General features: G+C 36.3%; 1 protein-coding gene across 1 annotated transcript in view; it reads right to left on the bottom strand.

Annotated features, from left to right (window-relative positions):
- LOC121384129 (AP-5 complex subunit beta-1-like) overlaps window positions 1–11,342 on the bottom strand; it is a 28,946-nt gene extending 17,604 nt beyond the window's left edge. Inside the window, exons 1-10 of the mRNA XM_041514374.1 lie at window positions 11,200–11,342; window positions 10,451–10,542; window positions 9,880–10,006; window positions 8,632–8,760; window positions 7,137–7,249; window positions 6,529–6,562; window positions 5,645–5,812; window positions 4,811–4,885; window positions 2,880–3,017; window positions 950–1,091 (exon numbers count right to left, since the gene is read on the bottom strand). Of these exons, the coding sequence (XP_041370308.1) occupies window positions 950–1,091; window positions 2,880–3,017; window positions 4,811–4,885; window positions 5,645–5,812; window positions 6,529–6,562; window positions 7,137–7,249; window positions 8,632–8,760; window positions 9,880–10,006; window positions 10,451–10,542; window positions 11,200–11,331 (1,150 nt within the window). The 5' untranslated portion in view covers window positions 11,332–11,342. The remainder of the gene's footprint in view (window positions 1–949; window positions 1,092–2,879; window positions 3,018–4,810; window positions 4,886–5,644; window positions 5,813–6,528; window positions 6,563–7,136; window positions 7,250–8,631; window positions 8,761–9,879; window positions 10,007–10,450; window positions 10,543–11,199) is intronic.
- Between the last annotated feature and the right edge of the window lie 835 nt (window positions 11,343–12,177).

Below are 12,177 nucleotides of genomic sequence, written 5' to 3'. Positions count from 1 at the left end.
TTGATGTTTGTGACAGGACCACCGGTATTGATCAGTCATGTAACCACACTATGGTTAATTTGATGTCTGTGACAGGACCACCGGCGTTGATCAGTCATATGACCACGCTATGGTTAACTTGATATCTGTGACAGGACCACCGGCGTTGATCAGTCATGTGACCAGGGAAACTATGTTTGGGTAGTATTCCACCCATACAACAACAACAAATCAACCTTAGACCAGAATTCTACCACAACCTACCACTGAGTCGAGGGAAACTATGTCTGGGTAGTACTCCATACAACAACAACAAATCAACCTTAGACCAGAATTCTACCACAACCTACCACTGAAACCAGGGAAACTATGTTTGGGTAGTATTCCACCCATACAACAACAACAAATCAACCTTAGACCAGAATTCTACCACAACCTACCACTGAGTCGAGGGAAACTATGTCTGGGTAGTACTCCATACAACAACAACAAATCAACCTTAGACCAGAATTCTACCACAACCTACCACTGAAACCAGGGAAACTATGTCTGGGTAGTATTCCACCCATACAACAACAACAACAAATCACACCTTAGACAAGAATTCTACTACAACCTAGCACTGACTCCAGGGAAACTAGGTCTGGGTAGTATTCCACCCATACAACAACAACAACAAATCACACCTTAGACAAGAATTTTATGACAACCTACCACTGAGTCCAGGGAAACTAGGTCTGGGTAGTATTCCACCCATACAACAACAACAACAAATCACACCTTAGACAAGAATTTTATGACAACCTACCACTGAGTCCAGGGAAACTAGGTCTGGGTAGTATTCCACCCATACAACAACAACAACAAATCAACCTTAGACAAGAATTCTACCACAACCTAGCACCGAGTCCAGGGAAACTAGGCATGAAATTAGGATCAGTATTCATTAAAATAATAAACTGTGATTCACCTTTTTTACCAGCTAAACAATGATTCAGTATAGAAAGTTTTTCAGCATGAATGTCGAGACTGTCAAACACTGAAGGAAAGAACTTGCTGAATAGTTTGTCCTTGATGTGAGGTGATACGGCTGTCATCTTCTGATCTCTCTTCTGAAATACACAACAAACAATCAAACACTGAAGGAAAGAACTTGCTGAATAGTTTGTCCTTGATGTGAGGTGACACGGCTGTCATCTTCTGAAATACACAACAGAACTTGCTGAATAGTTTGTCCTTGATGTGAGGTGACACGGCTGTCACAACAAACAATTCTGAAGGAAAGAACTTGCTGAATAGTTTGTCCTTGATGTGAGGTGACACGGCTGTCATCTTCTGAAATACACAACAAACAATTAAACACTGAAGGAAAGAACTTGCTGAATAGTTTGTCCTTGATGTGAGGTGACACGGTTGTCATCTTCTGATCTCTCTTCTGAAATACACCACAAACAATCAAACACTGAAGGAAAGAACTTGCTGAATAGTTTGTCCTTGATGTGAGGTGACACGGCTGTCATCTTCTGATCTCTCTTCTGAAATACACAACAAACAATCAAACACTGAAGGAAAGAACTTGCTGAATAGTTTGTCCTTGATGTGAGGTGACACGGCTGTCATCTTCTGATCTCTCTTCTGAAATACACAACAAACAATCAAACACTGAAGGAAAGAACTTGCTGAATAGTTTGTCCTTGATGTGAGGTGACACGGCTGTCATCTTCTGATCTCTCTTCTGAAATACACCACAAACAATCAAACACTGAAGGAAAGAACTTGCTGAATAGTTTGTCCTTGATGTGAGGTGACACGGCTGTCATCTTCTGATCTCTCTTCTGAAATACACAACAAACAATCAAACACTGAAGGAAAGAACTTGCTGAATAGTTTGTCCTTGATGTGAGGTGACACGGCTGTCATCTTCTGATCTCTCTTCTGAAATACACAACAAACAATTAAACACTGAAAGAAAGAACTTGCTGAATAGTTTGTCCTTGATGTGAGGTGACATGGCTGTCATCTTCTGATCTCTCTTCTGAAATACACAACAAACAATTAAACACTGAAAGAAAGAACTTGCTGAATAGTTTGTCCTTGACTTACCTTTATACAACAAGAATTCTGATAGTACAGCTAAAACAATACATGTCCCCTATCAGGCCTGACAAAGTTTCACATCTCCTAAGTTTAAGGACCATAACTCTATTAAAAATGGGTAAAGCCCTGAAAACGTCAAATCTGATATGAACTGATATGAACATGTTAAAACTACACACAGAATTTCAGCTTAATATCTTAAGGTACTGTGAAAAAAAGTCTGAAAAACTATACGCGGGTCAGATGAATGGACAGACAGACAAATGGATGGACAGACAGACAGACAGACATAGAGACAGAGACAAAACCTGTAGTCCCCTCTGGACTAATAAGAACCCTTTCACAAGGGTAGATATTTTCATGAGTGTATAAAACACACTATTAGAGAGGGTTTAATGCTATCACACATTTTAAAACTACACACTTTTAAAAGTTCCGAAAAGGTTAGCTTTTAAAAAAATTTACTACATGTAGTAATGAATTCACCTATAGTGGACTTAGATAAAATGTTTTGCATGCTCTCTTTTCATCTACATATCAATTTTTAAAAAATAATAATAATACATCGAAAAATGTTTTTGGAGTCAGACCTTTTTTCTAGGTATGGTTGGGTTCCCCTAAACACAATTTGTTTTTAGGCCTTACCATATAACAGTAAATCATGATCAAGCACAGGGCCTGACATCCAAAGCAATCATATAATACTGAACCATTTTTTATGGTAAACATAAATGTATTATTTCAAAATATTAACTGACAACTGGCATGAGAAAGTCTACTACTTTATTTCACAGTAATTCTACCTTAGAGTATCCCTTGATCCATTGCAGAAGTAGCAGACGATGGGCGGGGCTCAGTGCAGCATGATTGACACCTATGACAAGTCTTGACAAAAGTTTGTTTTCCTCAGATTCAGACAAAGTTTCAGTGGAATACTCCATCTAAAACATTAAAGAAAAACATGTTTTATACTTTCAGATGGATAAATTTGATTGTACATATGAAATATTTGTACATGACATCTCAGGGTTCACAAAAAATGGCTGACATATCAGGGTTCACACAAAATGGTTGATATCTCCAGGTTCACACAAAATGGCAAACTAGTCATTCTATGACACTTAATTTGAACTACATGTATACTATAATTTAAAAATAAAGCTGAAGTTTCTACTCTTTTTTTTTTAAATGTCCAATTTTCGTCAGCCTTTAATTTCACGTGTAACTTATTTTCACAAATTTTATTCAAATGCAAAAAATGTGAAAATAAATTCCACTTGAAAATAAAGTATTTTACAGTAATTAATTATTAACTATTGGATGTCAAACATTTGGTAATTCTAACAAGAAGTCATCAGAGGAAACCTGCTACATTTTTCCTATTGCAGCCAGGGATCTTTTATATGCACTTTCCCACAGACAGAAAAGCATATACCATGTCCTTTGACCAGTTGTACTGCACTGGTTGGAATGAGAAAACCCAGTCAACTGAATGGATCCACAAAGGTGGTTCAATCCTGTGACGCAAGCACCTCAAGCGAACACCCAACTGACTGAGCAGAATCCCACCCCCACACTTCTGCCTAAATTAACGAGAAATAATAAGACACTGTTTTGAGAAACCAACTTGAAATCAAGCATATAAAAAGTACATTAAAAAGTAAGTAGTTCACACTTATTAAAGTCAGTGCGCTTTTTTATGAATTGGTATTTCTATGTGCACAACAAAAAATGTGTGAATGATAAGGCCTCAAAATAAAACAAAGTTAAATGTTTGTTTTGTTTAACGACACCATTAGAGCACATTGATGATTTATTATTGGATGTCAAACATTTAGTAATTTTGACATATAGTCTAAGAGAGGAAACCCGCTACATTTATCCATTAGTAACAAGAGATCTGTTATATGCACCATCTCATAGACAGGATAGCACATACCATGGCCTTTAATATACCAGTCTTGGTGCACTGGCTGGAACAACAAATAGCCCAACAGGCCCATCGATGGGGACTGATCCCAGACCGACCTCGTAAAAACAAAATGCATAGGGTAGGTTGGCTTTTTTCTGGGCAGTTTTTTTCCCCAGTACATTCACCCTTAAAGGTTCTGACAAATGTTATGTATGTACTCTTTTTCCTTACATATTAATAGAAAATTTAAAAGAACCTAAATAATATATCCAAAAATAAAATTGTCAGCCATTTTTTCTAGGTAGTCGAGTTCCCAGAAACACAAAATATATTTTTAGGGCTAAAAAGCAAACTGAAGATTAGTTAACAGACAATTGAGTACCTGCAAGTACACAGTGACGCGTAAAAGAGTCGGGGAATACCTGCAAGTACACAGTGACGCGTAAAAGAGTCGGGGAATACCTGCAAGTACACAGTGACGAGTAAAAGAGTCGAGGAATACCTGGAAGTACACAGTGACGCGTAAAAGAGTCGGGGAATACCTGCAAGTACACAGTGACGAGTAAAAGAGTCGAGGAATACCTGAAAGTACACAGTGACGTGTAAAAGAGTTGGGGAATACCTGAAAGTACACAGTGACGCGTAAAAGAGTTGGGGAATACCTGCAAGTACACAATGACGTGTAAAAGAGTTGGGGAATACCTGCAAGTATACAATGACATGTAAAAGAGTTGGGGAATACCTGCAAGTACACAATGACGTGTAAAAGAGTTGGGGAATACCTGCAAGTACACAATGACATGTAAAAGAGTTGGGGAATACCTGCAAGTACACAATGATGTGTAAAACAGTTGGGTCGAGTGTAGCCATGTGATGCAGCATCAGTGGCTTGAATATCTGCAATGATGTAAAAATGTCACATACAATAAAATCATTGCAAGAGATCACAATGTAAAATACAATAAAATCATTACATGATGTAACAATGTCACATACAATAAAATCATTGCAAGATATCACAATGTAAAACACAATAAAATCATTACAAGATATCACAATGTAAAACACAATAAAATCATTGTAAGAGATCACAATGTAAAATACAATAAAATCATTGCAAGATATCACAATGTAAAATACAATAAAATCATTGCAAGATATCACAATGTAAAATACAATAAAATCATTACAAGATATCACAATGTAAAATACAATAAAATCATTACAAGATATCACTATGTAAAATACAATAAAATCATTACATAATATCACAATGAAAAATACAATAAAATCATTGCAAGATATCACAATGAAAAATACAATAAAATCATTACAAGATATCACAATGTAAAATACAATAAAATCATTGCAAGATATCACTATGTAAAATATAAAATAAAATCATTACAAGATATCACAATGTAAAATACAATAAAATCATTACAAGATATCACAATGTAAAATACTATAAAATCATTACAAGATATCATAATGTAAAATACAATAAAATAATTGCAAGACATCATAATGCAAAATACAATAAAATTACTGCAGTATAATAGTTTAAAAAAAAAAAAAAGTTGGGTCTAGTGTTGCCATTAGACAACACAATGATATATACAATAAATTTTGTAAGTGTTTTATTATTTGACTTACTGAAGGTGATATCTGAGGAGCTTTGCGTAGGGTTGCCACTAATGACAAGACAATGTTCCACAACCCAGCAGGTGTCAGTATTGCACAGACATCCATAATGAAGGAAACAGGGGGAAGTAACTCCTGGGACAAGATGGGGGGATCAGAATTCAAACGCTGAAGTTTCACCTGAAATAAATTTGGAAGTAGAGCTATTTAAGCTAATTGATATTATTTACCTAAATTAAATTTGAAAGTGGAGCTATTTAAGCTACTTAATACTATTGACATTAAATAAATTTGAAAGTGGAGCTATTTAAGTAAATTAATATGAAGTAGATAAAACAACTCCTTTGGGCTGCTCCAGAATTGGTCATATGAGGGGTGGAGAAAATATTTTATATGTATGCACTAGGGAAAAGATTCAGACGACTCTTCCAGTTTTAAATAATAATTATTAGTGCCTTACACACCTCCCTCGTGCAATGGAACAGCCCTATATTAAAGACACAAGTTCTAGTTTGTATTTCAAGCTTGGAATATTAATTTCTGTACAACAAATAATTTAAAAACATTTCATATATATTATTCATTATTTCATGCCTGGAATTCTAACTTCCAGCATTTCTGGCCTTCCTGTGAGTGAGTATTTAATATATTTTAGAAAATGTACACACATTTTTATTTTGTAAATCTCAAAGGTCAGAAAGGGATGGGAAACCATAATTTATTTTAGAAACAACTTACAACATGAGATTCAATTAAAGGGAACATCTTAGTGAGATACAATATTTATTATTTTCCATCAAGTAGGACCGATCCTATGACCCACAACACTACAGATGAACACCCTAACACTGACCTACATCTTTAGTCATGAATATTCATCCCCTAATAATACTCACATTCTGTTCTGTGCTATCTTGTTCAGTTCCAGCTCTGCAATTTTAGAAGGAAAAAAACCCCAGATGAAAACGAATTCTGTAATTTGTCTTGTTTCGTTTTGGCAGCTATATGCTTTGAAAACAAATTTTTAGCAACAAAATGTACTAGTTAGTTACACAAATTGACATATTTTAAAAATCAATGGGGATATTAATGAAAAGATCCCTTGCTGCTAATTAACAGCAGTCTATATGGTGATGTTAGGTTAAAAGCACTTTACATTAGACACTTGATAGAGACTTATTAACAAGCATTCTGAGAGTACTGCTAAAGCAATACATGTCCCCTACCGGGCCCAGCAAATTTATGTATCTTCTAAATTCAAGGGCTATAACTCTGTCTAAATTGGGTAAATCACCATGAAAGTCAAACTTAATCTGTAAAAGCTCAATATCTTGAGGCATGGCCAATAAATAAATAAATTTGGATAACAATATGTAAGACAGACAGACGGACAGATGGATGGACGGACGGACAGACAGTTTCAAAATCTCACCACAGAAATAATCAATCAACTGATACAATAAATATTCAATGAAGACTGTGTGTGTAGCACTTTTAAGCTTACTGTGTCATGTGATGTAGGATTTTGGCGAGCAGACAAACGTAGTCCTGACAAACGTCTGTTCTGTCTTCTCGAGCAGCCTGGAGGACACTGTCTTTCCACTTCCACAACACACCCTGGAATATATAATCCCAGAGCTAGCTTTGGCACTCACCAAAATGAATTCACCAATTTTTGTTTTTGAAATAATTTGCTAATTTCATTTCAAATTGGCAAAATAATATATAATAATTGATATTTTGTTAAAAAATAATTGGGTTTCTGCAATATTTTTAATTTAATAGATAATCTGTTAAATTGTTCCGCGTACTCGAAGTTAGCCATGAATCTTGCTGTAACCAAGGCTTGATATTCATTCTGTGGCGTGGGAAGCAATCTTTGCTTTTCGAATTTTAATTTGCAAACAAATGTTAAAAACTGAAAGGCAGTTCTAGTTACTGTCCGAACCAAATTGTTAACAACTATGAAAAATTACTGTCCTACCTTTAATTGCCGTTAGATTTCCTCCAAAGTTTGTCCAGACAGAAATCTCCACAACAACTGACTGCTCTATAACGTATTAAACTGCTTGCTCTGTTACCGTATATTCCCATGTATTATGTGCACCGGTGTATAATGTACACCCCCACTTTGAACGTTTATTCCAAGAAAAAAACACTTGAACCACAATATAATGCACACCATTTTATTAAACCGACGGTGAATGCAAGATGTACCGTTTCCCAAGCCCTGTCATCAAAATTAACTAAAATTGAAAGCAGTGGTAATTAAACTTAAATTAGGTACTTGCGTACATAGACCTACATGTCACACAAACCATAGGCTAGTACTTGCATACTTTACATGTCACACATGCATAAATCAAGACAAAATGATATAAATAAATAAATGAAAACAAAACAGCTTATTATGTTTGGTTCTCGTGCCTAAAGTGAATGCTAGAGATTTCTTATTTTATAGTAATGTCATATATTTCCGGTTTGACAGAAATGGCTGAATTAAATCTCACGAAAATTAAATATATTTACAGTCCATTTTTGTCATTTTTGTACACTTATTGGCAAGATAAGGATGCTTTTGTATATTTATTTTACATTTATTACAACCATCACAAGTGAAATGCGATTTTTAAGAGGGTTTTGGCATTTTGTTGTAATGAACACTGTGAGTAACTTGTAAAGAACAGTAAACTACCGATTGACAATTTTTTTTATGGGTGATCACTGGATATTTGTAAAAGATAATTTGTTCTATTGTTACCGGTATGTATAATGTGCACACCCATTTTTCACCTGTATATTTTGGGAAAAAATGTGCATAATACATGGGAAAATACGGTATGCATGAATTAATTGTAAATGCAAAAGCCATTTAACAAGTTTTAGAATAATTTCAGAAATATCCAACAAAATCTCCAGGGACTGGAGTTGACGGATGACCGACAGTGGACAAATCGGTATCAGAAAAACTCTGTTGATGAACGTCATAGAATACTTACTGGTACAAACTCCTCCAACTGATACAGACACTGGCAGGCACAACCTCGCAATCGGCGACTTGCAACATCATTCACACTGGCAGCAACACCCCACAGAGCGTCAACAACAGACACGCACACGTCACGTGACTGAAAACAAAATTGCTACGGTATATTTAACATATTTTAAGTTTTTAGTTGCACAATACATCCTAAAAAAAATTAGTGCCAACATATTTATAATTACGTTAAGGATTATAACCAAAATGTAAAATAAAGTGTAATTTTCATTGGGAAAACTGTTTTTTTTTTTTTAGCATTATAGGTAACAGAGGTGTAGTTGTTCAAACAAGGGAGATAATCAAAATTAGAGATGTGTAGTTGTTCAAACAAGGGAGATAATCAAAGTTAGAGATGTGTCCTTGTACAAACAAGAGATAATCAAAGTTAGCATGGAAGTGTGGTTGTCCAAGCAATGGAGATAATCAAAGTTACGGAAGTGTCATTTTTGAAACCAGGGAGATAAACTGTTACAAGAGAAGTGTGGTTATTCAAACAAGGGAGATAATCAGTTACATAAGATGTGTAGTTATTCAAACAAGGGAGATACTCAAAGTAAGAGAAGTAGTTAGTCAAACAAGAGAGATAATAAAAGTACGAGAAGTAGTTATTCCAACAAGAGAGATAATCAAAGTAAGCGAGAGAGAGAGAGAGAGAGAGAGAGAGAGAGAGAGAGAGAGAGAGAGAGAGAGAGAGAGAGAGAGAGAGAGAGAAAGTACCTTTAACATGCCCATATACCTCTATGGTTTCAGGCATAGCCAGTGGCGTGGCTCGGGACAGTAATACTACGGGACAATTTTGACTCATTATTTTTAGGAAAAGGGGTAGGGAACTAATAATTATTAAATTAAGACGCGCAGATCTAAATAAAAAAATTGGTTCAAAACCAAACTAATTTCCTTTCCTTTTTTTTTTTTTTTTTTATATAAAATTTAAATTTACTTTAATTAAATTTATTTTAGTCACATTTTAGAGCAGGCATTTCTAAAAATAAATATAATATTTAAAAAAGAATTTGAGCCCTACGGGGTAAAAGGTGGAACGGTTAGCACAAGCTAAAATTTTATTAAAGTAAGAGAAGAAGTGTTTGTTCAAACAAGGGAGATAATCACTAGTTATTTTGTACTCATTGGATTAATTTATGGGCGAGCAGAGGTGTCATGATCTTGTGCCCTCAAAACTAAAAGTGTGTACTGTGAATAAAGTTACAATTGCTTCACTGCTGACAGTCAGGGTTGTCACAGTGATGAGGAGCTGGACACAGACATTGACGTAATCGTCCCGGGACCGGTACCGCTGGAAGATGTTCAACAATGTTGAGGCAGCTTGGTCGACACTAAAATAGAGAACATTTTTTCTAATAAAAGTAATAACAAGGAGACCAATGAAAAGAAAAGGATTATTTGTTAAGACTCCTCAGCACATTTCAAACTACTGCTGTTTGATGTCTAATATGGTTATTTTGAAAGAGACAGGGAAGAAGGTATTGATGATGGAAGAGAGAGGAAGGGGAGCAGAGGGGAGAGTGAGAAAGAAGAGAGAGAGAGAGAGAGAGAGAGAGAGAGAGAGAGAGAGAGAGAGAGAGAGATAGAGGGAGGGAGGGAGAAGGAAGAGGGAGAAGGAAGAGGGAGAAGGGAGAGAAAGAAAGAGGGAGTTAGAATGGCATCAGCAGGTTTCAATGCGTTATCACATAAACCATTTCTTTCGTTCTTTGACTGATGAGATAAAACAAAAAAGTCACAAAAGGGGAGACAATCACAGTAAGAATGTCTCTACAAACCTGCTTGCACTGAGAGCCTCTGAAGCAAACTGTTCAAGGGTGGCGAGGTACTCTGTCTTAGCGGCAGTGTCCACTGCATCTTCATACATCAACTGATTAATGTAAATGGGATAAGTCGTCACAATATATGAAAAATGTATCAGAAATGAAATTATATGGTAAAATATGTGATATTTATTATGTAAAAAGCAAAAACAATATTGCACCACAACGACCGTTGTCGACCAGTGCACTACTCGTCAACGTCCTTAACTGTGTTATGCTTCCAATTCCATTCACTTTGTTTTCTTGTGCACGGTTCGCGCAACTGACATCTTAGTAATTAGTAATACTAGTTTATTAGCCTAGATGACTTTTTTTTAAATCTGTAACTAAATAAATATTCACAATAAGTATTATATATTAAAACATTTCTATAAAACTTAAAAGGGCCCCAATGTTCAGAACCGTACCTGTACTGTAGGCCTATGTCACGTATGTGTGTTTGTGTGTGTGTGTGGGGGGGGGGGGGGGGGGGGGGTTGCTACCATCCTTGAATATGAAAAAAAGGAAGTTTTCTTTTATTGTTTTCAGCTAGAGAAGTCTGCTTCAATTCTATCACCCCCCCCCCCCCCCCCTCCTCCGTCTATTTTAGACTAGGTCCGGACCTGTTGTTCGCTTGCATTCACAGCATTGTAACGACTTTCGGCCATCACAATCGTCATCACGTGATGCGGCCCTGAACAACTTGGGTTTGTTAGGAATGTTACCTTTAACAAGTCGAAAACAAAGTCTTCATTTTCAAACAGTTTGTCTATGGTGCCATTTGTAATACTCTTTCGAATATCGGTCAAAAGTTGTTTCCAGTCTTTTAAATGCAATCGACTACTCGTTGTTGACATCGTTCGGTGGAGTCAAGTTGTTTTCTATTATAAGAATACGGACTGGAATATGAATTCGGACTCGAGCAAAAATTAAAGCAAAAGTTAATGTTTGTTTAGTTAACGACACCACTGGAGTACATTGATGTATTAATCAATGGTGAAACATTTGATAATTCTGATATATTATCTTAGAGAAAATCTGCTCTATTTTTCATATGCAATTTTCCAGATACAGGAAAGCACAGATTCTAGTCGTGGAACACTGGTTGGAACGGGAAAACATAGGGGTTCGATCCTACTACCAAAGTAACAGCTGATTATTTGATACAAAAACGGTTTAACTGAAATTGTAACATTTGGTAATTCACTAAGTGCTCGCTTGAGGACCGGCCTCGGTGGCGTCGTGGCAGGCCATCGGTCTACAGGCTGGTAGGTACTGGGTTCGGATCCCAGTCGAGGCATGGGATTTTTAATCCAGATACCGACTCCAAACCCTGAGTGAGTGCTCCGCAAGGCTCAATGGCTAGGTGTAAACCACTTGCACCGACCAGTGATCCATAACTGGTTCAACAAAGGCCATGGTTTGTGCTATCCTGCCTGTGGGAAGCGCAAATAAAAGATCCCTTGCTGCTAATCGGAAGAGTAGCCCATGTAGTGGCGACAGCGGGTTTCCTCTCAAAATCTGTGTGGTCCTTAACCATATGTCTGACGCCATATAACCGTAAATAAAATGTGTTGAGTGCGTCGTTAAATAAAACACTTCTTTCTTTCTTTGCTCGCTTGAGGCGTTTGCGTCGCAGGATCGAACCACCTCGGTGGATTCATTCAACTGATGTTTTTTTTCTCATTCCAATCAGTGCACCA

Source organism: Gigantopelta aegis, chromosome 2, assembly GCF_016097555.1.
Source record: "Gigantopelta aegis isolate Gae_Host chromosome 2, Gae_host_genome, whole genome shotgun sequence".
NCBI lineage: Eukaryota > Metazoa > Mollusca > Gastropoda > Neomphalida > Peltospiridae > Gigantopelta > Gigantopelta aegis.
Note: the sequence above shows the minus strand (reverse complement) of the source record. Positions and strands in the feature narration are given on the sequence as shown.